The sequence below is a fragment of the Takifugu flavidus genome, chromosome 17 (assembly GCF_003711565.1).
Source record: "Takifugu flavidus isolate HTHZ2018 chromosome 17, ASM371156v2, whole genome shotgun sequence".
Classification (NCBI taxonomy): domain Eukaryota; kingdom Metazoa; phylum Chordata; class Actinopteri; order Tetraodontiformes; family Tetraodontidae; genus Takifugu; species Takifugu flavidus.
Genome location: NC_079536.1, coordinates 11,618,977 through 11,644,556, shown reverse-complemented (window position 1 = coordinate 11,644,556; position 25,580 = coordinate 11,618,977). Strand labels below are relative to the sequence as shown.

The 25,580-nt window shown below is 49.0% G+C and overlaps 1 protein-coding gene across 2 annotated transcripts in view; it reads right to left on the bottom strand.

Annotated features, from left to right (window-relative positions):
• Positions 1-3,714: 3,714 nt before the first annotated feature.
• Positions 3,715-25,580, bottom strand: part of LOC130513438 (matrix metalloproteinase-16-like) — a 35,948-nt gene continuing 14,082 nt past the window's right edge. For both annotated transcript variants that reach the window (XM_057012178.1, XM_057012179.1), the window contains 6 exons: positions 15,979-16,140; positions 14,162-14,379; positions 9,933-10,071; positions 7,906-8,056; positions 7,717-7,832; positions 3,715-5,738 (listed from right to left, as the gene is read on the bottom strand). In XM_057012178.1, the coding sequence (XP_056868158.1) occupies positions 5,404-5,738; positions 7,717-7,832; positions 7,906-8,056; positions 9,933-10,071; positions 14,162-14,379; positions 15,979-16,140 (1,121 nt within the window). In that variant the 3' untranslated portion in view covers positions 3,715-5,403. The remainder of the gene's footprint in view (positions 5,739-7,716; positions 7,833-7,905; positions 8,057-9,932; positions 10,072-14,161; positions 14,380-15,978; positions 16,141-25,580) is intronic.

Here is a 25,580-nt window from a genome sequence, read left to right as displayed (position 1 = left end):
ACAGCAGCAGCAGCTACAGCAGCTACAGCAGCAGCAGCTACAGCAGCAGCAGTTACAGCAGCAGCAGCTACAGCAGCTACAGCAGCAGCAGCTACAGCAGCAGCAGCTACAGCAGCAGCAGCTACAGCAGCATGTGCAAAGGTTAGCCTGCCTACATGTGCTTGAAGAGCATCTCACACAAGCTTCTGCCTCCTTGAATCGAAACACTGAGATTGATCCTCCAGAACCAGGGGAGATTTTTCATTTCTGATAAAACTGGACGCTGTAACTCTCACCTCTGACCGTCTCCAGCGGTGCCATCTTCAGCTCTGTCGTCCCTCAAAGGTTTCCGGTTTTCCAACTTGTTGCCAGATTTCCCATGGATGTGAGTGTGCGTGTATATAAGATCTGTCTGGAGCGGAGTGGAGAGATTCCCCTGATAAATGACATCCAACCACAGTTCAGGAGGAACTATTTCATATAGAGTCAGTGAGATTAAAGACTGAGCACTTTCCAAACACACACAGAAAGGAGCTGTCGTCCAGATAAGGTCAGCAGAAACTCCCAGCTGGACTCTTTACAAAGTCAACGTTTGCTTGTTGACCTTAATTCTGAGAATTTAAAGTGTGCGGCTGCTAACGGCCACCTCAGACATGAGTGGAAACAAGGAAGCTCCAGGGGCTGTTTTCTAAAGATGACCCCTGTCTGGTTTGCTCTTTTGTCCTGTGCAGGAGGATACGGGAGGAGAACCAGCCCCAGGAGGCTGAATCAGCTGCTTGGACCACCACAGATCTCCTCAGCTAAACCTGTGGTTCCCTGGTTCCTGCAGCAAACCAGACCATCGCAGGACCAACGTGTGGGTTTGGGTCCCTCTCATGCACAAAAAAAGCCTCATGTTTCTCTTATTTCTGTAGATGAAAAGCAATAAAACTCATGTCGTTTAAGAGATTATGCCTTCTCCAGCAGCAGCATCTGAAGAACAAAGCTCATAGTGATTAGATAAATGATTCTCCGCTCCAGTATTTCTCTTTCATCGGACTGACTGTGGTCCTTTGGAGCTGGAAAAGGTCCAAACCTGGTCTGAAATCCATGTCAGCAAAAATAAGATTTATACAGTTACAGACTCAAACAAATGTGGGAGACCTGAATGTCTGGAATGTTAGATATGCAGAGGGTGTGTTTTCATATGCGTCTGGCTGGTCCTCAAAGTCCTGAGCGGATTTTTTTGAAGGACATTTGATCGTGTAAGTGGCAGAAATTGGAAGCAGACGTGCAGCTTCTCTCTTCAGGCGGAGAAAAGGCGCGTTTGGAGGTGCAGCAGATATTTGTGGCTGATGTGAGCAGTCGGTGTCATCGGTGCCGCCCTTTCATCGTCTGACGGTTCCATGGAGCTGCTCTGTTCTGTGGTCTCCTACCAGACCTGTTCTTGCCCCCGAATGGAGGATGGCTTTCATCGTGTTCCACGGAGCGACGGTAGTGATTCCTCCGGAAAAGAAGGGCGGAAAATAAATAATAGCAGAGGCGTTTCTGACTGGAAACCAAAGAAATCAACGATGATTGGAGCGTCAAGCCCAAGTCTGTTGAGATACTGAGCTGATTTTAATTAGCGAGTGTGTTTAAGGCAGGGGTGTCCAAACGTTTTGCAAAGAGATTGGCCAGATTTGATAACGTAAAGATGCCCGGGGGCCAGTAGATCCTTCTGATGTTTTTTTAACCAGAAAAGTTACATGCAAATGTACACTATTATAAAGCAATTTTCATTGTCACAATTCTCTTTATTTTTCAAATGGCAGTGTAACCAAATATAAGCCACTCAGGCAGACCTTAAATTTCCATGAGTTTGATAAATGTAATGCAAAGTTGTCTGTTATCATTCAAGTTTAAAACAAGTAAATTTTGCTCTTGTCTTTTACAAGATCTACAAGAAAGGAGGAATTACATTTTAGTGATTTATTTATTCCGTTAGTGCCAGCGGGCCATAAATAATACATTGTAAGACTGAAGTTGCGGGCCGTATGAAATCTTACGGCGGGCCGTGATTGGCCCCCGGGCCGGACTTTGGACCTGCCTGGTTTAAAGCGAAAAGGAGGATTTTGATTTTGCCACAAACGTTGGCTGCACTTGTTTGGAGCTTTAGTGCAGAGTCAGATGTGGCTCTGCTTAATGACGCTTCTGTCGTGCTCAGTTCCAACACTTGCTCGGGCTTTCCTGTCGTGCACGTGGTCCCATCCGAAGCTCGGAATACCAACTGATCCACATTCAGACTTGGGGCATGAAGAAATCATATTCACAGATGACTGAGCTGGGGGGGGGTGAAATGTCTCAAACATTTTGTGTCATCATCAGCAGAATATTAAAATGCAGTTTTTCAGTATACCCCCCCCCCCCCCCCCCCCCCCGCTAGAGTTAGAGCCAGTAAACAGCCTTTTAATCAGTGTGTTTCCATCATCTTCCAGCAGCTTTCACAGCAGCGGCCTGACTTCTGCTGGCCTTCGACGGCCCCCGTCCACAAGGATATTTGGTCCTTAACCTGCGAGGGGCCATTAGGCAGCGTGCTGCGAGGCCTCTGAGCTTAAATGAAAATGTATGAGTTTGCTTCTGCTTGTAATCACTCATGTTTTGTGGCGAGGGGGTGGGGGGGTGAGAGGAACGGCCCTGGTCACCGCACGCTCGGTTAGCTCCAGGCTTTCAGCACAGACACTCAGCCCAGAGGTTTGTTCTGGCTCCAGCCGTGAGGTCACACAGGGTCACGCCCACAAAGGCGTGGCAGAGGTGACGAACGCCCCCCCTCCTGCCCCACGTGTTCACCGTACACCTGACGCACTCCTGCATTCTAAACCTCCGCAGGGCCGTTAAACACAGAACCGGGAGTCACCTGAACGGACACGGAGACGCAGACAGTCTGAAACAGAGGTGGAGAGAGAAGAAGCCTTCAAGGGTGAAGGACAGTCCAAAGATAAATGAGCACATCCAGGAAGGCCCTAAAGCTGTAGTGGGCCCAACACCGCTCCTTCATCACCTTCGCTGCTGGATAAAGGCGACGCTGAGCTCTGCTGATTCAGTCAAAGCTTCTTTAAGATCTCTGTAGGAGCTACGTAGAAACTTGTGATAGCGGCTGACATCTTTGTGAACTTAACTAGCTTAGAAAAAACTGTTTAAAAAAACAATCGGAGGATATCACGGAGCTCGGCTGAATGCGTCTCCTCCCATCTCAGAGTCTCTCTGGAACCATTAACAGCCCCACATCCATCTGAATAAACTAGAATATCCACAACGTGGGGCCACACAGAGGAAGGAGAAGCCTAAAGAACCTAAAGATGTTTAGGTCTACATCCAAAGGGCTTCCTTTGCCTGGTGGGACATAAAATCATGGCAGATGACTGCACAAGTGGAACAGTTCCCATCAGAAGGGAAACATCTTGAAGGACTGGGCTCATGTTGGGTGGGCTACTGAGGTCCAAATGTCTGGAGCTGGAGAAAAGGAGTGTTTAGCTGCGAGAAGAATCTGCTTCCACCTTATCTGGCTGCATCTGAGAGCGACCAACACCCTGGAAACGGACCTGGAAACTGTAGCCCGTTCCAAGTGGAGAAATCTAAGGAGGCGCGCGGTGCAAAGGCACAGCTCATGTGCGGCTCCGCCACCTCGGGCGTCAACAGAACTCTGACACGGGCCTCACGTGCGTACAGGTCAAGCTTTTCCAGGGAAAAGACGAGCACAGAGTCCGAAGGCAGCTCTTAATCTTGTGGTAATCGGTTTATTCATTCTGTCTGGACAAAGAAGTGACATGTCCAATTAGATTTGACCAGAAAAGAGGGAAAAATAAAGCATGTGATCATGATAACAGACACATTCAGACAGTAAAAGACTTGGTTGAGGCCAAATTGCTTTTAAATTACCTGTTAGAAAACCCTAATGTACCATCTGCTTCTGTTCCCACTCTAAATGGGGTGGGGTACACTAAAATAAAATAATAACAATAACATTAATAATAATAATAACAATAATAATAATACAAATATTAATGCAAACAGTTTTTTCCAAAGTAAACGTCTCTCTCAGATTCTGAGAGGCTCCAGAGCCACGCTGAGCAGAACCGGCTGATGTGCAGGATGTAAATGCTTGCATGCACGTTGACACAGGCACTGATCTTCATCTGACCTCAGTCAAAGAGCCAAGAGCATTCTGGGAACTGGGAGTTCGCTCAGACAAGGCAGTCGACAGTATTTGAGTAAAAACCCCCAAAAAAAGTCTGTTTGTTCACAAACGATCCGAGTAAAAGGAGTTTTGGTTAAATAAAAAGCAGGAAAACCCAATAACAAGCGCAGCGAGCTGCTTCACCAGCTCATTTCTGCTGTATGAAAATGATAAAAGTAACAAATATCAAAAACACACAAAAATAGTGGCTTCACTCCAGAACCTTCTGACCGTTTTTATGATACATTATTTTCAATACAGGCTGACTCGACTGTAAAATCTGCCCAGAACACTTCAGCAAGCCAGTGCTGAGGATTCTGGGTAATGTATTAAAATCCAGATAAACAAACTAGAGAACATAATCACAGGAAGCTCACAATTAGCTTTTGTTGCAAGCCAACGGAAACAAAAGCCATGTAGAAAAGGAAAAACAACCTCGAAGAAGAGCAAGAGTTAGCACAAGTATAATGAAGTTTAATTAAGGCGACTTAAACTATTGCAGGATAATTTGGCCCCTGTGTCTGGAACAGACTGCCACAACAGTCAGAGCTTCCCGACTCTTTAAGATCGAGGGAAGGAACAATGAATCCAAACGATCCTCTTTGGAGAGAAATAGGTTTTATTTGGTTTGTTTTGGTCTCTTCCTCAGGAGCATGTTAAAGGGAACAGGCTGGACCTTTTCTTTCAGAATAAAAGTCGGAATGAAAACCGGAAAAACCAAAGTTGTGATGGATTTGTGTTTTCAGCAGGATGGTGTGGGGGGAGGGGAGGCACTGAGAGCAGAAAATATATTTGAAAAAAAACCTGGTACTGAATAACCTGATATGACGGATGATGATGTCATTTCCTGTGGGACGAAAATCCCACTTGGTTCAGAACAAACACACGAAGGGGGGAAGCGGGTCGGAATCCCAGTTTCTGAGATACAAAGTGACGCTGGCGGTCCTTTTGTTTCTTTTACGTCACTTTAGGCAAAAAAAAGCCCCCACATGGTGTCTCTCTGCTCCCCTGTTTGGTAAAAAGGCAGAGGGGGGTCGGCAGAGTCCGCTTTATGTCCTGGGGGTGCCGTGTGGAGGTGGGTCAGAACCGCCCGTAACGAGGAGGTGTGGCAGTTTCTAAAGTCGATGGCCCATCCTGTGTGTATGAGTGTGTGTGTGTGTGTGTGTATGTGTAGGTGGAGGTCACACATCCTGTTTTCACCCACCCCCCCATGTTTTTGTCCCAATGGTTCAGACCCATTCCTGCATGGAGCGTTTGCAGTACAATATGTGGCGTGGCGTGCCCTTCCTCTTGAACTGCACCACCGTGTAGATCAGCACCAGCAGGCACAGCGCCAGCACGCACGGGATGACGATGGCGACGGCCTTCATCGTGTTCGCCTCGTTGTCCAGCTCGATCACCACATCTGTGCTGCCGTCGTCACCCGGCGGCCGGGCCGGGTCAATGGGCCTCAGCTCGCAGCCCATGAAGTCTTTGAGGATGGAGCGCGGGTAGCCAGGCTCCACCCGCAGGAACTGGTTGTTGAATTTCCAGTACTCCTTCCCCTTGTAGAAGTACGTGAAACCTGAGGGACACAAACGGCTTTTTAGATGGGCCTTTTTAGCTAGCACGCTAGCTAGCCAGCATTTCACACATTTGTTCGCATCACTTCAAACACTGTAAGGCTGGAGTCGTGTGTGTGTGTGCTGAATTCTGAAAGTCAATTTTCCTTCTGTGAAAGTAAATATTGAACAGACGTCGCCTAAAGACGACCACTTTTCTTCTCTCCTATCTCGGGAAAAGAAAGTAAAACATGGAAGACGTGGGGACAACCACAGTATATATAACAGTTTCAACTTAAAGCTGCTCGGTGACTCAGCAGAATGAGCCCGGGGAAGGTTTGGGTACTAAATCTAAACCTGTGGTGTAAGGAGTGTGCGTGCGGCTTTTGTTTGGTTCAGCTCGGATGTGCAGCTCAGATCCTCGACCGTCCCTCAGGACCAATTATATTTGGCTATAAAAGAGAAAACACAGCCAACCAGGAGCCAAAGCCCACTGCTGATATCACACAACAGCACAACAGTTGTCACCGGGCACCAAGCTGCTGTGAGAAAGAAATTGTTATCAGAAATATTGAGGAATCGGTCCCGATGCTACAAACAGAGTCCGTTTTTGATTAAAAACAGAGAGCTGCTTCTCTAGAACTGAGACCGATGACAACAAACAGGAAGGTAAATGTCACATTTCACTGAAATTGTGGAACAAAGGCTGAGGATAAATATCTGAGATATGTGTCCCTTACTTTGTCTCACCCGGGGTGAAAAGTGATATTAATAGAATGTTAGATCAGCTTTAATATCAGCCGTAAATCACGCGATGTATAAAAACCACCGACTTTAAATGCTGGGGAGACTGAACTCCTGGCTTCTTTAGAAAAAGAAGAAATTCACACATGTGGTAACAGGACGGATCGGGAAGCCATTAGCTTAGCCGAGTCATTACCTTAGCATAAAGACCGGAAGCAGCTTCAAACCGTGTCTGTAATCAAGACGTACAGGCTGTTGCTGCTTCATGGCAAATTACTGCCACTAATTACAGTAAATTGTAAAGCCAGTGTCTTTGAAATGCGCATTGTTTTAACTAAATTGGAGTCCTTCCTTTAGGACGGCGAGGACGCTCTGCTCCGATTGTCCTCAGGTCGTTTCGCCAGCCGAGACCAAACGCGTATGTCGACATAGATTAGCTGAAGATTTGGGAATTCTTCCCTCCACAGCGGCAGCTTTTACTTCTTCTTCTGCAGAGATGCGGGAGAGGCAGCGGACAGATGGAGTTGCTGAAACTGGCGCTGAGGGGAGGAGGAGGGAGGAGGAGGGAGGAGACACGCCGGGGTCAACGCCGACCTGAGGCCACGGCTCGGAACGCATCCGTCACGGCTGTCTCCGTCCCCGTTACGGATGTGTTCACTGCGCGTCTCAGAAGAAGAACCGACACTCGTGCTAGTGCGAAAACACGTGATCGGCTCCTCGGCTACCCGGCCACCCTTCATGCCTCATGCACCCCGCCCCCCACCTGGCCTCAGATCTGGCAGCAGATCTGCGTCGCAGATGGCCGCAGCGTTCAGCACCACCTGCTCTATTTCTTTTAGTTCCAATCCAAGCGAAAGGCCGAGAACGACCCTGAGCTCACCTGGCAGAAAATCAGCCAGGCCAGTGGCCGAGCAACACCCCCCCTCCTCGGGTGGAGCGCACAGCGGGACTCGTGTCAGTCCCGTTCCCCACAATCCGGCTCCAACTGGGTCTCGCGGCGAATCGAGCGTCGGCGACACGGTTTCCAACGTCCGGGAAAAAACCGACCTCTTTAATTGGACGACTTCCCGAGATATCGCATCCGCGTTTGGAAGCGTCTCGTCGGAGAAGCGCGGGGAAATAACTGGGGCGAATATCAATCGATACACCTCTCGTGCGGCTCCCACTCAGCGGGCGCACGCACGAGCTGAAATCAATGCGGCCTGGCACGTGAGCCGCGCCGCCGCGCCAACTCAGAGCAGGCAGGACAAACCGTACCGTTGGCTTTGTCCACGAAGGCCCCCTGCGGTGAATCGGGCACACCTCTCCACACCGTGATGGGTTTGGGATAGCCGGGGTCCATGGTTCTCATTTCTTCATTGAAGCGCCAGTATCTAAACAGGAACAGGAAGTGCATCAGTGCTAAAACAGACCGAGCACGGCGGAGCAGCCTTCTCTGTGACACACCTGTCCCCTTTGAAGAAGTAGGTCTTCGCCACGTCCTCCCACCACACGGCCGTCTCGATGCTCTGCGCCGGCATCCCGTGGCCGAACTGGGTGATGTCTTTGGGGTATCCGGGCTGCAGCACCGTGTCCTTAAACACCCAGAACTGCTTCCCTGCGGATCAACAGACGGAGGGAACGATGGATGAAAGAGGAGAGGACCAGCTGAGACGCTCACATTGTTGGTAACGCTCCCGATGTTAAAAACTCGTGGCTGACGCTCGGACACCGCGACCCGAGGAAGTGGCCTCCTCCGTCACGGGTGCGGGGGTGGGCAGGACCGGAAGGAAGCAGGTGGGTGTGATGCAGAGGGAGAAATGATGCAAAAAAAACAGTGGATCAAAGTGGTTTTTAAGCCGCTTTGGCGACTAAACGGGGATAAAGATGGAAAACGAGAGCGAATCCGAGAGGAAACCAGAGCCACACCGACACGGCCTAACATGTGGTTCACCTGCAGCCCAACGGCCGTAAAATCAGCGACACTGTCGTCTGACTGCTCGGCCCGGCTGAACGATGGAGGTCGCGAACTGGAAACGTGGAAGCAGCAGAGGGACAAAGTGCTGAGTGTTACTGGGAACGTGCTGGCCTCTTTCTGGACAGGAAACTCACGTCATTTCACCTCATTTTCTTCCAGTCATGCTGGGTCACACTTCCTCTCACACGCACGTGCTCACACGCACGCCCGCGCAGAGGAAAACCTCCTTGACCGCTGTGGTTCTGTTTCCTTTTCCCTGATGTATAAACGTGGGTCAGCTCGGGGTCAAACCCTCCAAATGTAATTAATGTGTGGAAAAATGCCACGCGAACAACAAAGCTGCGAATGAATCGCGCTCGCAGCGGCATCGGACGCTGCCGAGATCCTCCGAACCACAGCGAGGAATCCTCCGACAGTCCCGCTGACAACACTGGGACGAAGCCTCCATTTGTGTCACTCTGACTAATCGGAAACATTTCCTACAGGCTCCATAGGAGGACCGAATGTAGCCTCCATCTGGTTCCTCCTGGGACAATGAATGTGTCACTCACGTCTTATGAATTAAAGCCTCTTGGTGTAAAAGTCACATAGTCGATAAATCAGAGATTTGGGGAGAAGACAGAGAGTTAAATGACACAGAATAAGAGAATAAAAATCAAAGCTGACTCAGATTTGGCTGTGCGGGGAAACAGAACACTGAATCCGCCTCTAATGTCTACCAGTTGCGCTTGCTTACTGGCCTGGTGCGTAATACCATTACAGCACTAAACTAATCAGTCTTTGCCATGACTTCAACACTAACAGACCCCAGCCTCCGCTTCCATTTATGCCAGAACTCTCATCACACAACGTGCAGGCAGGAAATATTCAAAACAGCTGCTTTTGCCAGGGAGCTGCATTTGGTTTTCTGACCGCCGTTGCAATCCTTCTGTTTTAAACGGGATCTTTACGGTCTTCTGGGAAATCAGCGTGTTCAAATGGAAAACAGCAGTCTGGGAGTTCTAAACTCTGAGTTACACCCCTCAAAATACAGGCTGGAGGATAAAGTCCCAGCGCTCGTGGCACAGCCGGGATCCAGAGTTTGCATTTCCAGGAATTGTTTGGCGTTCGGAATAAACTGGGCCCGAGGTTCCATCTCAGCGAACGCGTTTAATCACGTCGCCTTTGAATAGAGATTAAGCTCTTAAAAACACATCAAAGGCAGTATTTGAATCATCAAAATGATTAAGTGCAGTTTAAGACTGAAAGTTGGCCAACATGCCTATTGAATCTCACAACTGATTATCATTATCATCATTATTATTATCATTATTATTATAATCATTATCATTATTATTATTATTATTATTACTAGTTCAGGCCCATTCACGTCTCACACAGAGAAAATTGGATGAGGGCAGTTTAGCTGTCGTGAAAGTCAACATATGCATCATGTATAGCTGGTAAAAGGACAACGAGACGACGGGACAGAGTCAAACCCTGAAGGGACGGCTAATTAGCAGGATTGTCAGCTCACCTTTGAAAAAGACGAACTTGCCCTCGCTGTTCTCGTACACGGCATCGATCTTGTGCGGCAGCCCCCTCCAGAAAACGTTGATGAGCATCGGGTATCCTGGCATGACCGAGTTATCTCTCACCCTCCAGAACCAGTCGTCCTGGAAGTGGGACAGAGAGGACGCCGTTACGTAACCGAGACCAGCAGAGTCAGGTCAGAACTCTCGTGGGCTGCTTTTCGTCCTCCCGCCACACACACGTGAAGCTGGAAGCTCCTTTACCCCGACGTACGTGCACGTGGCTCCAGCTTAGCAGCCCTCGTCTCTCCGATCTTCTTATTAATGTGTCAGACGTTTTCATAAGGCATGCAGGCGTTCATGTGCAACCTTTTCATCAGAGCGCACGAGCGCGGGAGTCTGGGGCACGACCGTGCTGCACTCATTCACCTCAGAGGGTAACGAGGAAGCCGCTGCACTAATGGGCCAAAAGGTTTTCTGCCAACAGAACCAAAAGGTTCTGGAAGTCGGGGGCATTACCCAGCCGTTGATGCAGGTTGCGTTCAGGAACACCGGGCGGGCTGCAGCTCCCGCTTTGATGACCCACATGCAGCTTTAGAGGAAACCATCAGCACACGTGCACACACTCAAGAGCACGTGGGGGAAACCATCATTGGGCCGAGACATTCTCATTTCCCTCAGGGTGGTGTGGGGGGATGCTGCCAACTGGAAGGTGTGTCCTTGATGATTGGGGGGTGGGGCAGCTGTGAAAGCTCTCAGGAACCCCAGGGATGTCCCACCCTTTGGCTGGGGATGGACAATTGTATCTCCTGAACTCATCGCTCAGGCCAATAAGTCTGACCTCACTGCCCCGGCCATGTCGGCAGAGGGGGGGGACTAAACATCAGCCCACCCCCGTCACAGAAACAGAAACAGCCCATCTATCAGGCAGCCTCGCCGCCGCTCTCCGTCCAGTCCAGCTATCCGTTATTTTCAGTCCTCCTCTCTCCCACCCCCACCCTGATACCTCCTCACATGAAGATTCTTCAGCGTTTCCCTCTGCACAGCCGAGTGACACCTCAAACTGTGAAATCCGGTCCATTCCGAGGAAAAGTTCTCAATGCTCTTCAGCTGGAACACCGTGAGAACTGAAGCTGGAGCAGCAGTTCATCAGCTGGGAAGATTTGCTCCCTCAAACACAGTTTTAACTCCCCCCTGAGCAGCACCAGAGGCACCATTAGTGGGAAGAAAGCGTTTGGAAGAGAACGGCAACACCCAGACCCCCGTTTATGAACTCCCAACTCAAGGAGCAAACAGCCGTCTGAGGGGCATTAAAGCTTTCCCCTAAAAGGAAACAGCCGGGAACGGGCGTGCTTGATAAATGAAAAGGTGTATTTTGTTTGTAGAAGTCAGCCGACGTCAGGTGACGTCTTGCGGGGTATCCGGGTCAGCCGGCATCTCCGCCGCCGTGTGTGTTTGTAGGGGATTCTAGAGGATTAGTGTTGAGTCAGGAGCTGCATCTATCAGCTGGTCCTGCCAGGAGACAGATGCTCATAAAAGGACCTGAACGCTGGACTCTTTTAATCTGCTCCAGGCTGCTCAAATTCAGCCTTATACCCTGAAGTGTTTCCATACCTGATGGGATGGAACCAGGCTGGAGCCACTGCCAGGAATGACGATGGCTATGAAATAGTGTCAACATCAGTTCAACTCTTCTACCAGCATCTGTCTGCCGACTGCATCCATGATGAAGCTGTTCCCACTTCAAACGCTGATCTACAACCATTTAACAGCTGCGATCCTCCTCACTCTTGACTGGGACCGAGGCCTAAAACCTCTGCGCCCCGATCATCCCGGGGATTTTCTGCTGTTGTGAAAAATTGAAGCAATAAATGATGAATTTCCTGAGGCTAAAACTTAACAACATAAAGATTACAGAAACTTTTAGTGCTTAAATTAAAAGCCTGTTCTTCCCCACTCTGAGTGCTTAGGCTGGAATATTTATTGTCTTTAGCAGAGAATCCATAGCGTGTGCGCCTGTTGCCTTTAGCATCGACGCTTAAATTTAACCAGATTTCATTTATCTTGATCTTTTCAAAGACTGGAAAGGGACAGTTTTTCCTTCAACTCTTCTCTGAGTCTCTTACTGTCTTATCAAGGAAGGAAGGAAGGAAGGAAGAAGGAAGGAAGGAAGGAAGGAAGGGAGGGAGGAAGGAAGGACTCTCAGCTGATGAAGGAAAGGAGAAGGAACACAAATCCTTTTTATAGCCCCAGGACACTTGCTGTCCTGTCAGTTTGGTAAACAACAATGTCACAGCCCGGGACGTTTCTCTGAAGGTGGGTGGGAGGAAAAACACGTTCTCCAGCTCGTGTACATTTACGTACATCCCAGCTGACAGCACATTCTTTAAGAGTTCATAAAAAGTGGAACCAGAAGCGCCTGCACACATGGTAGTTTTAATGAGGCAAAATGACCAACGCCAAGAAGCAGGACTCCAGAAACGCCTCTGTGGACGATCAGAGCTGGAATCAGCCCACACTGGTGAACACCGACAGGAACACGACCACGTCTACCTATAAAAATAGATGTTCCATTGGACAGAAGTCATCTCCTTCATGTATATTCATGTTATAGAGACAGACAGACGGTTGCGGAGTCTGCTTTGGGCCAATCACAATCCATATTTGGATGATTTTGACTCATTTTACTGTCAAAAACCATGAAAAAGTCAGCCAATAACTCCAGTCTGTCACTGTCATCCTCTCATCTGCCCTCCTGGAGTTGAAAGGTGCAGACGGATGCAGCTAAAAGTGGTCCAGGATGTCCTGAGTTCTGTCGGAACCGTGAGGCCTGTCACACCTTCTGGCTCTGATCCAAACGTGAGATGATGTTTTTCCTTCTTTCCTCCCTCCTACTCACACAAATGGCCTATGACTGTCCTTTTTTGGCTCCATGGCAACTGAGTTTTCCAGGAATCCCATGATCCTCAGCGTCCCAGCAGACCTGTTAGCAGCTGTAGGCCGGGTGTGCACGTAAAACAGGGGCGGGGAGCATCCGAACAGGACGCCCTCCTCCGCTGGGGTGGATGTTTATTTGACTGAGATCATCATTTCCCCTCAACACAATCACAACAGACACTGTGCAGACTGTGGCAACAATTTAGCTGATGTCTAAATGTCACTGAGGACCTGCTGAGTAGCATCGGACTAAAGTGTGTCATGGTCAGGGTGGGCTGGATCTAGCTCGCCTGCACAATCCCATCCTACTCTTGTGTCTCTGTGTTTCAACTCCCTGCTGGCTAATATCCTCCCACTGGTCCTGTGTGTGGTCTTCAGTAGTTCAGCAACCATCTCTGCCGTGTCTGGAGAAAACTTGTGAGTCTTAATGGCCACTGAACCGAGCACTCAGCCATGCCGTGCTCTCCAGAGGTCCCTGTCTGTCCTATCTGCACTGGATATATCAGCAAAAGGCTGCTGGAGCCTCCCGTGTGGTGGAGTCCAGTTCCCGTCTAGATGACGGCGTTGCAACTTCCCTCTTGTCCTGGCATCTGCTCTGGCTGTCAGTGTCAGCGACCCTCTTCAGATCCGGCCATGTACCTCCAGAGGGGATGAACATCCTGTTGGATGCGGTCGAGTGCGCCGCTGACATGACTGACCTCCACCCATCTGTTCACACACTTCTACACACGTGGAGACAAAAACAAGCTCCCACAATAAAGGCAACAAAGTTCTCCCTGTGCACGTAACATCAGGTCATGTTCCGCCGAGTTCACGTGCACTTTTATTAAAGACCCTTTTCACTAAACAGCCTTTCTTTGTGTTTTTGAAGCAGGGAACAACCTCATTTAGGCCCCAGCGTCTCCTGCGGACCGTCTGCCAGTGTGTAGATGGATTCTATCATATATATAACACAGCTATTGTGGATAACACACTATTTTTTAACATCCTCAGTAAGTCGCGGCCACAATCACAGGCAGCAGTAGAATGTTTCCCCTCCAGGGCTGAGAACACAGGGCATCTTTGTGCTCTCAGCCCTTCCAACATGTTGCCGTGGTCATGTGCTCGACCGAGGTTAAATACCCATTAATGGACGTGTGTGCTCCTGCCTAGCTCCCATTGAGCAAGGCAAACCCTGTTGCTCTGTGCACAATATCCCTTCTGTGCAGGCTCAGAAGCTCTGACGTTGAGAAAACCTCTCAAAATAAATTGTGCGAATATCCCCAGGATTGTTTTCACACGAGGGATGCTTTCCTACCTTGAAGACAAACATCTCCCTCCTCAGGATGGCGAGGGTGTTAAACCCTCCGTCGCAGATGTTGGGCTTGGCGTTGGGGTGGGACGGTCTGTCTCCCGGAGGCAGCCTGGGCGGTCGCGTCTGCCTATCTGGCTTGCGGGGGTCTGAGGGCGGATGGGAGCGAGGTGGGGGCACTGTCGGCAAAGGCTTGGTAGGCTGGGGGAGCTTGTCAGGAGGTCCTAAAGCCAGACGGTAAATAATGATGGTGAGACTCTCATATTTGTACATCAGGAATCAACACGTCAGGCAGAGTTTGACACAACTGGTCGGTGTCATTTTAAAATCAGCCGCTCACCAGGGTGCGTAACTGTGGAAACCAGCAACAAACGAAGGTGAAACACCAGAGTTCAGTGGGATCAGTAAAGATTTAATCAAACACCGAGGTCCCAAAGTTTGTGTAGCTGCCAGACGAACAGACGCACAAAGCTCTTAAGTGAGCCGAAACACTGGTCGGGTTGCCTGTCAGAGCACTTCCTGCCAGAAATGATGTCTCCCAGTACTGATCTGTGGTCTGTCCCAGTGATCCCATTCACTCTCTGAAAGATCTGTTCCTGAAATAGATCCCAGACTGAGAGCAGCGGTTACATAACCCCCGTCAGAAGACCTGGACTCAGATGGACAGACAGACACACGCTCAAATACCGAACGATCCAATATCCTAAACCATTTAACACCCCTGACTGACTGACTGACTGACTGACTGACTGACTGACTGACTGACTGACTGACTGGCTGACTGAGGTTATAAATATTGTAGCTTTAGCATAGAATCTGTGGCCCAGGCTGCCGCCAGCACACTGGGCGAGCCGGGAGATGGAGAGCGAGGCTCACGCGTCCTGTCCTTCAACTCCTGACGCAGCAGCTGAGGGGAGTCAGACACGGGAGCGATGAGGAGAGAGTGGAGCTGTTACTCCCACAGGGACGAGTCTGGGCAATGTAAGCAGATGACCAGTCCTTCTGTGTGTGTGTGTGTGTGTGTGTGTGCGGTTAAAGAGGAACGCCTTAAATCATCCAAACAGCCACCTGTTTCCTTCCTAACAAGCCAAAAGCTCCAGCGGCAACATGAACGCTCAAATTACGTTGTATTAATGAAGAGAAGTGAACGCACCACCTTCATGGAAAATGTTCAACGACCTTTTATTCCCTCATTATCTACTGTGCTGCCAGCGCGACGGAGGTGGCCTCTTTTTTCAGTGGATATTCCGACGGTGTGAGTTCAGACGGCCGGCCTTTCAGAGGATTCGTCTCTGCCGTCACTCCTCACACATTCTTTGAGTCTAAAAAGACGAGGGTGAATGACTGGTTGTATTGGGAGATAATGATGACAGGATAAAAGGAGATTTTCTGATGGCGAACGCAGTCGCTACAATCTGACATCCGTCACCTTTGGCCAATTATTCTTCTTTTCAGGTCTGTTTTCACAGCCTGTCTAACGCTTCCTCGTGTCGGTCTCGTTGCACAAGAAAGGCTCACTAATAACGTTGTCCCCTTCACCACTGAGCAGCCTGCATGACAGACGGACTGACAGACAGAAAATAAAAGCTAGGCTGTCGCTGTTGCCTTCCACGCATGGTTTTATGTGTGATTATGTGGGTGCCTTGTTCCCCAGATGTCCTCCTGTCTGTAAGTTTTGATCCTCTGACCATGACGTGTTCAAAGGAAGGCTGAAGACTCCATATGAAAACTACAATAACACATCACCAGGTTCTTCGGGAAGCGTTCAACCACGGAACCATGACCTGAAATGGACAGACAGTTGTCCTCTTTGTCAAACTTACCATAAATCTTCTGGATTCCCAGCAGGTCGTCCATGGGCAGTTTGAAGTTGTCGGTGTCCATGTACTGGTAGAAAGGAGCCATGATGGCCGTGGGGTCATTGGAGTGCTCGAGGCCTAGCGCGTGGCCAAGTTCATGCACCGCTACCAAGAATAAATCGTTACCTTCAAACAGAGAGAAAGACAAAGGGAGAATATTGGAGATGAATTCTGGCTGAACTGAAATTGAGCTTTCACACTTTATAGAGTCTCATATAAATGTACATAAATGTATGTGAGTCTCACAGATGTAGTAATTCACTGCTCATTCACACACTGCGTGGATGATGGGGTCCTGCTGAGGGGACACAGTCCTCAGAAAGTCAAACACACACAATTCCAGAGCAGAAGATCATGTTTTGACTCTTAAAGACATTTTCAAGCGGTCCCACTGCATCAAATCTGGATATCTGGATTTCAAGTTGCCTCTGAGACCACTCCATCTCCTCACAAACCTCCTCCTCACTAATGTGACGCCAAGATTCCACAAACCCATGAAGAAATGAACCATCTTGCTGAGATCAGGTCCAGTCTGACTATCTACTCGTAGGACAGCAGCTTTCTATGGGACGCCAAGAGTCTTTTCCAACTATATCACAGAATGGAATAACCCTATAAATAATAGAAAAGTGGACAAATGTTGTGCACCAGATCCCAGTTTGTGGGCTCCAAGGTTGAACCGGCAGTGCTCTCGCTGCTGCCTCAGCTCTTCAGAATTAATCCCTCTCTCTTATCACACACAGGCTCCGCAGGAATAAAATAAACCATCACTTATTCATTGCAACTCCTGTTAAAATGAAGCACTTATCTGCTGCAAACCTGTCACATGAATAAGACATCAGCAGAAACAAATGTGGATTCAGATCACATCTCAGCAGACACGATAACAATGCAGAGAACTGCGAGGACTAACGCAGCTCCGAACTGGAACCTAGCAACAGTCCTTAGACTAGAACAGCGCTAATGCTGCCTGATGTAACAGCACAGAACAAATTAATATTTGAGGATTTGCTGAAGAGGCTCTGCCGCGGTGCAAAATTCTCCGGGTGAAAATTTATGCGAGCTGGAGATAGTGAACAAGCGTTTGGAGATAGAGTTTACAGCAAATAAAGAGAGGCAGCGAGGAGAGGGGGATAAAGAGGAGAGAGAGGAACACTGATTGAGGAAATGAGGTCACACTTCTGTGCAGCTGAGGACCTCTCTCTTTAGGCAATTTCCTTTGATGGCTGTGAGAGCAGATGAGCAAAGTGCTCAATTAAACTGTTTTACACATGAGAATATCATTTTCTGGCTTAATTGTGCCACAAAAAGTTGGGTCAGTTGTGTGAAAATGTCGCCGTGTGCCTGAAATGTTGTGTCCCTGGTCACTTCCGCGCGAATGAACCGATGAAATATCAAAACGCATGTTTCTGCGCCGGTGTTTACGTCTCGCTCCCTCCCAGAATTATCACCCCTCGTGTCTTCTTCTGCTTTTTGGGTCGCTGTTGTCACATCGACTCTGTAGAGCCTGTTGTGGCAGACGGGGACGTCCTGTTAGCCACAGGGCTGTAAACAGAGCTGAGGAGGTTTGTTCTGCCAGGCTAATTATAAGCTGTGTGGTATGGAGGAGCTACACAGGGGATGGTAGAGTAAGGAAAGAGAGGGCGGGTTGAGCAAGGACAAGGAAAACTAAAGAGGCAGCAAGATGAAGGCAAGAGAAAAGTGGGAGACGGTGGGAGCAGGTGAAGAGAAGAAAGTGAGGTAAACCCAAGAGAAAGCTGATTTTATAGTGATGGGGGGGCAGAGGTGGATGCGCTTATGATACAACCCGCACTTTTAACCTTGGCATTTGTAAGAGAGCCATCCTGTCACTGGCACCAAAGCGAGGACGCTTCCACAACAACAAAATACTGGAGATGAAGAACATTAGACTGCATAAACCAGCAGAAATGGCCCCTTTTCCTGGAGATGATCACAGTCACAGACAGCAGAAGGATGGGTCAAGGTTGTAGCTAATAAGATCGTGTAGCTGGGGAGGGGGGGTAAACCGCCTCGGTAAACTAAAGAAGAGAAGATGGAGTGAGAGTGGTGGCGGAGGAGAGATTTACGATCAGAAGTCTTTCCCCATGGGCTGCAGTACAGCAAATACGGGTCATGATTAGACGCCTGATATCTCTACTGGAATCTTCTGCCATCATTTATCTTTGCACACGATGCTTCACATCTGCAGATTTTTGTTTTGAGGGGGGGGGGGGTCACATAAACACAACCAGCTCCAGACACACTGGAGCACAAATCAGATACCAGACCGCTCTATTGCCGCAGTAGCTCAGGATGTCAGCACTGGTCTCCGGGGACCCCCCCCCCCTCTGTTGCTCTACTGTGGATCTAAGCACCAGCGTTCAGGTCACTTGACCTTTGACATCTGCTCCAACCAGGAGTTCCACCGGTTGGCACCTCTATTCCCATTATGTAGACAAAATCCTCAGAACCTGGTCGAGAGGCTAACGCAGCCAGCCCCCGCGTCCTCACTAATATGGATGTCCTGAATTTGCACAGTCTTGCTAACAAAGCGATTATAACCCCCACTCCTCCAATTTTACAGTCAAAGAAGCCCAGAGGAGGCAGGCGGGCTCCCACTCCTCCAGCCGTTCTGCAGAGAACAGCATCAGCGTGGCCTCTGTTATCAGACCGCCGTCTCCGCCAGCATCTCCGCTCGCTTTGTCCCCGATGACCTCAAACCTCTCCCACTGTTCCGCAGCCACAACTCGCCACGTGGCCGATGCACCTCCTGGACCGTCGAGGAGCAAAGTGCCTCTAAAAGTTAAATATAGACCGTGCGTCAGCTGCAACGGGCGGGAAAATCCACAAATTAATTTTAAATGAACCTTTCTGGCAGCTGGTTGCTGATATTCCTCCACTTTTTCCTTTTTTCCACCTTTCAAGACACCGGCGCTGTCCGTTGTTCCGATGCGTCCCTTTGTCATCGGTCGTCAGAACAGCCTCGACCCGCAGGAGCGTCCACAGACAGAGACATCAGCGAGCGGGTCAATGCGAGCAGCCGTCCGCGAGCTCGGCGTTGGGCTGCGTTGACGAGCTGCCAGACGATCTCAGCCCACTGATTCAGTGCCTGGCTCAGAGGGCCTTGGGCTCACACGGCTCTGCTGGCTGTCAAACCACGGTTGTATGCCTGACTTGACACAGTAACCATTGTGAGCAAAGCAGCCAAAGTACAATAGTAGCATTCTCGCCTTTAAAAACGGCAAACGCCAAACACAAAGGAACACTTTCAGCAGCGAAATCTGACGGCAGCATTTCATTGGCTGATGTATTGTCTTAATCAATGGTTACAAGTAGATCCTGCATGTAAACATTGATTCCCGATCCGTTTGAGTGCACCAATACATCAGCAGGGATCGATACGTCAGCCAAAGCTGCAGATTAGACAGGAAGTCAGGAACAAACTCTCACCCAAGACCATCTGAGATGTGAAGCAGGGAGCAAATGTTCTGCTGCTCCCCAAATCAGCAGCACCGGGGCTCTTAACAACACGTCCCAAACCCAGAAACCATTTGACTGAATGGTGTGCAGACCTCCGAACCACCTTCCACCCCATTTTGTCATTACTTCCAAATCTTATTTTCAGAACTACAGATGCGAGTCGTGCACAGTGTAGCAGCCTTGCTGGGGGACATCAGGAATGTGGAGCTTGGGTCGCTCCAGCCCACCTTTAATTCAGACCTTCTTCTCTGAACAGAAGCACACGGTTGTCATGATTAAACCAACATGAGGTCTGCGCCTCCTGTGATATATTTCTGCATGACTGAACAGAATCAAACAGCCCTTTTCAAATGAAAATCCAAACCGAACGATAAAAACCACATTGAATTCTTAGGCTTGAGCGCACAACCCTAATTTAAAGATAGTGACAGAGGGACCCTGAACCCTCGGTGACGCTAACCCAGATCCTTTTTTAGCACGTGTGCCGCTCGGTTCCCGTAGAGCAGCTACACAGAATAAATATACTGCTGTTTAAAGAAAAAAAATAGCACATATCACACATCAGTGAAGACTCAAATGATATGAGTGTTCATTCAGGGATGCACGCTGCCGGCAGGGCTGTTGACATGTTTTGTTTGCTGAGGATTATGGGTATGATGTTATGAGAGCATCTGACTGACTAGTGGGAGGGCAAATCTCCCCAGGTGCATGATTTGTGCAAGTGTGTGTGTGTGTGTGTGTGCGCATTTCTGAACGTGTGTGTGCCTGTGCTTGTGAGGGGGTGGAAAACAGCACAACCGCCCACGTGGAAGTTAATGTTGTCGACAGTAGGCGGCCATCTATTTCTAGTGGCAGCCTGCCGAGCAGAAACAAATAGTGATTGCTCTGCGTTCCGTCTCTGGAGTTGAGTTTTTAGGTGAAAATACAAAAACAGACTGAAATCCTCGATGCAAAGTCCAACGCAAAGCCAACGTTTGATTTATTATTATCAAACTTCAACGTTTACAGCCTATCCGGCCCTCCAAACAATCCATATGTGGGTGATTATTAGCCAGTGTAATCACTAAATGTAAACGTGCTAAATCGTTTACGCTGCTAAATCAGGGGAAAATGATTATGGAAGTACAGAAAATAAATCTGCTTGGGTATGAATGTGAGTATTGACAGTCATCTCTAACGACCGGCGACCTGGTTGCTCCCCGCGTGCAAGTTCCACTCTCTGCAAAGTGCAGAGTGAAACTAATTAATGGGTGAAAACATGACCCGCATGTATTTTTCATCCCTCTCAGAACATTAATTAACATGGATTTCATGGTTCAGATGAAGTTCCAGTGAAAAAATAAATAACTATGGGCAACAGTTCAGTTATGAAACACACACACACACACGCACACACACACACACACACACACACACACACACACTCTACCTATCTAGAAAGGTCCTGTTTTCACAGTCCATTTTGCATTTGAGAGTAACATTAAAATTAATGAAGAATGACGACACGAGGGCTGACCTTTGCTAAGTGTGTCAAAAGAGCAGGGGAGTTCTGCCTGCAGAGTTTAATTGGCACTCCAGCTGTTTCAAAGTGTTCTGGGCTTTGTTATAACATCTGAGTGCATGCTATACACCAGAAAGCTGCCTAAGATTGAAATATGATATTGTCTTTGTGGTTCCCGACATAATTGTGCTGTGGGCCAGATGTGGTATCTGGGAGAGAAACACAGCCTGCAGAGGAGAAATGCAGTTTTTCATTGGGAAAAGATGCATGCAGCATGAGAATGTGCTGCCTTCTCACCCTTCAGACCCTGTAAACCTCCACCGAGCCGAGGTTAAAACAGGTTTCATGGATATTCTCTAACAGTAAATGAGGGAGAGCTCAGGCACTTTGTAAGGACCTGAAAGTGATTTTACCAACGCCGTGGGGTCCAATCACCTCTTAATCATAAAAGTTCAGCGTGCAGACTCTTGGTTTGAAGAATTGTTGGTTAGGGTCGAGCAGAGTTTTTCCCAGGTCAGCATAAAGACCCCACAAATGTGTGTGTTTTCAGCCTGAACCCACGCTAAAAGGCTTCTAAACCAGCATCGCTCCGGTTCCTCAGGACGCTCCCAGATGTTTGCTTCTAGTGACATAAACACCTCCTGTTGTGGAAGGAAAGATGCTACAGATTCTGTCCATTTGAGGTAGAGAGAAGGCATCAGATTTGGGGGGGGCGGGGGTACAAAGACTGAGGCGAGAGGACGCAGAGAATGGCGTCCAATCTTTTTCCAGGGTAATTTCGCTGGAAACTTACTGACGTTTTCTGGGTTAATGAAAAAAGTTGCTGCAGAGGAAAAGGAGCTATTCCAAAGTGTCAGGAGGCTCATTGGTGTGCAGAGTTCTCCCTCCCTCCGTGAGCTAAAACGAAGGGTCGACATGGTGCACCCGGCATCGGTCCCCATAAACCCACTGACATGAATGAAGACGGTCAATGCCAAAGTGACATGAGGGGACCCGAAGAAAGCGGCGTGGAAGCGACAGTCGACTGCTTCCTCCTCATCACCCAGTAGGAGCGGCCTAAAAATAGCCCAGCAAGGACACCATATGCTCCTGCACACCTCAACCCCTCTTCATGTTGCCTCTCCTGCGGTCTACCCGCTCCAGCATCTCTGCCTCCATTCTCCCTGTAAACCGTCTGTACTCCTGTACTCTAGTTCTCCTTAGAAACCCTGCAAATAAAACTGTGGCCCCAGCTCCCAGAGGCAGAGTTTCTGCTCTCTCTCTCACACACAGGCAACAAAGTGAATCTAATCATCTCAATCTTCAGCTCCAGAGATTTCCCCACCTATTCCTGTTCATATCCCTCCACTTCCTGCACGATTCATCCAAACCTATTATTCTTCGTGTCCTCGACGGCCTTTCTGACAGACCTCTGCCCTTCCCCCATCACAACCTATTATGTTTTTAGTTTATTCTCTCATGCATGTCTCCATCCCCCCATCCATCGATCTCTCCTGGCTGTTCATCCATCCATCAGTCTCTAAAGCTGCAGTCTAGTGATGTAGGGCAGCCGGGGCTCCAGGACTACTTATCTCTGTTTTGTCCTGGGGGATGCTGTACTCTCAGTGGGGATATCAGCTGATCGCCGTCTCCATGCATCCTTCTAAAAGGCTTCGGAGTCCTTTCTAACGCTCACTGTTTCATGTCAGAGCTGTTCATGATACTTTCTGATGCTGCCTATGGGTACTGAATTAGGATGAGTTAAAGAAACGAGTGCAGCCCAAGAAACAAAACAACGAGGCCCCAACGAGGTCTTGATGTTGGTGATTCCTGCATTATATTGGCTTTTTTCCCCCCAATGAGGATTCATTTCAAAGGATCTTCATTTCAACAGCCAACCTCGCCTTTAACAGGAAGAAACCTCGAGCCAGATCAGTCTCCCCGACCTAATGTAAGACAAAAACAACCCCAGCGGATGTAACTTTCACGTTATCCCGTGACCCCAAAGGCTGCAGTCTTGATGCAGGCTAAACGGCCGAGACTGTGAGGACCAGAACGCGTGACCGTCGGTCTTTATCTCCACGCGGACGTCAGCTAATCCTTTAGCGTTTCATCATCCAAGAGAAAGAAATCATCCTGGGGAGGGAGTGGGTTGGTTAGATCCAGACAGGGGCAGTGGGGTGGACAGAGCCCCGTCTCCACGGTGATGAAGGCGGAGCCATCAGAGTGAACCAACAACATGTTTTAGATGCAAAACCTGCACACGTGTGGGTAAAATGACCAGCACAGATGCACGAGATGCTACTTTATTGTTACTCTGCAGGTCCTTTGGGGGTCAACGTGGACACGGAGGACAGAAGACCTGATATTTGCAGGACAGATAGAGGAGTGAGATGAGCTGGAGATATTCTCAGCTCAAAACAAAACCTGCGTGCCAACACTCAGGACTCCTGCTGAACAGAGAGCATGCATTATGGGATGCTTCCACAGAGGTGTGGGTTGCAGCAGGATGCTAACCTGGTACCGAGGGACGGAGCTTTTAATGACAGCAGCTGCTTCTCCCGAGGAATTTGCGGGATCGCGCGTGTACACGTGTGGCTTTAACAGAAGAGACACAAAAGCAAAGCTCGTTATTATTCCGACATTACTTCAATGGTTGCATGAGCGATCCCTGTTAGTTTGACCGCTCGGCATCTTCAAAAGCTTGAAATAAAGCCTGTCACAGCATATTATCTAAGCCTGCTAAAAGCCTCTTCACTCCTACTTAAAATTCAGTCTTCAGCAGCGAGTTCCTCAATTCTATTTCGGACTCAAAGTGCTCAACAGCTCCTACTCGTCTCTCCTTCTTTTCAAATGTTTTTCTCTCTCTCACTACACTCTCTCCCCCTCTGCGTCTGTCTCTTGTGAGCTCTTCAACCTCCGGTATTTGTCTAGAGACAGTCTCCCATTCTCTCTTTATACTCTTCCTTCCAGTCAGCGTTACGTTAACTCCATCCCTTCCAGTTATTTTCCTTTGCCGTTCCATGTGTTTTTAATCAGAGGACTGGGGACTTCAGGCGGACTTTGATGTTGCAGCCTCACATGTACACTCCCAGAAATGTAAATACCCCAACACTCCCTTTAATTTCCTGTTATCACCAGTCAAATAAACACGGACCCAATCAAGGAGCCACAGATCTAAGACAACGCTACACACCCGGCAAGGTTGCCATTTACGAGCTGGAGCCGCTGTCCGTCACTCTCTGTGGGTTTTACTTCACCTGCTACACTTGTGTTTAAGAAACAATGCATTTCATATAACATCACTTCATACATGCAATAATATTGCGCATTCTGAGTTTAAGTGAATGCACATCTTAATTAGTAGCAATAGCATTTACATGCAGCGTCCATCCACACAGGGGACACCAGCACGTGATGTCATCTGCTGTAACAGGTCAGATGTTCACCATCGAGCTCACGACAGCCAGCGCGGACGAAGGGGAGGAGCCCTTAAATTTATAATCCCGTCACTAAAATTGTCCTTGTGTGCAGTGAGCGCAGCCCCAGTTCAGAGGTCGCCGGGCTGCTGGCTTTCACCGAGCGCGCGCGCACGTGCAGACACGCGAGCCGCCTGTCGCGCCGCAACGCCGAAAGACAACACAGCTGTTCAACATGCAACTCACACTATTGAGACAAAAGACCCAGCTGAAGGCTTACACGCAGCCCGACAAGCTGCAAAGCTCCGAGGGCAACGACCCAGCAGGGGGCACGAGCTGAAGGTCACCGCGGAGCCAGATCGGATGGCCTGCCAGCACAGATACGAGCGAGCGGCTGCGAGGTTTGCTGAGAGACGCGGTGAAAGATTCAACACATGCCGGGGACCATATCCAGCAGGCATTACATCACACGCACAGGACAGCAGCACGGACAATATCTCCGCTCTAATGAGAGCAGATGAATCCACAGTTGCTTCCCTCGTTTCTGGGATGTCAAGCAGCCGTTTTCCATGACTTCACCAAGACGGCTCCATTACCGAGCCGATCAACACAACGGTTACAGACGCCACGCATAATAACATCAAATATTCTATTCTTTTCTGTTCTAATGTATTTGAGGAACAAATTTGTTCGGAGCAGCAGCTTAACTGCTCTATCATGAGCTGTGGGCTCTTCACACTCCCATTTTCCCGTGCACAGCGCAGCCTCACACTCATGGTGGTGTTTTGCTGCCGCGCGGCTCAGAGCTGCTCGACGCTTCAAACCCCGCAGCCTCCTCAGATAATCACACGTCGGTGGCGAGTGGGAAGCTAATGAATATTTTCATTGCTTTTTTTTTTTTTTGCAAATATATATTCCCACAGTCGGGATTCTGTTAAAGCGGCTTAATTGTCGCTGCCCCAAAAACGGTTCTGAACCGTTTATGTTCAGCTTTGCGTTCATCAATTTGCTGAAGAGCATATTTGACACGTTTTAGGTGGGGCTGGATCCCAGTTTGATCCCGAAAGACAAAAGGATCTCCGATGTTCTGTGTGCGGATCAGACGCCGACTTCATGTGTAACATCTGAAACAGCTCGGCTCTGCGCTCCCATCAGCCGCCATCGCTGGTGAATATTAACAGATGCTT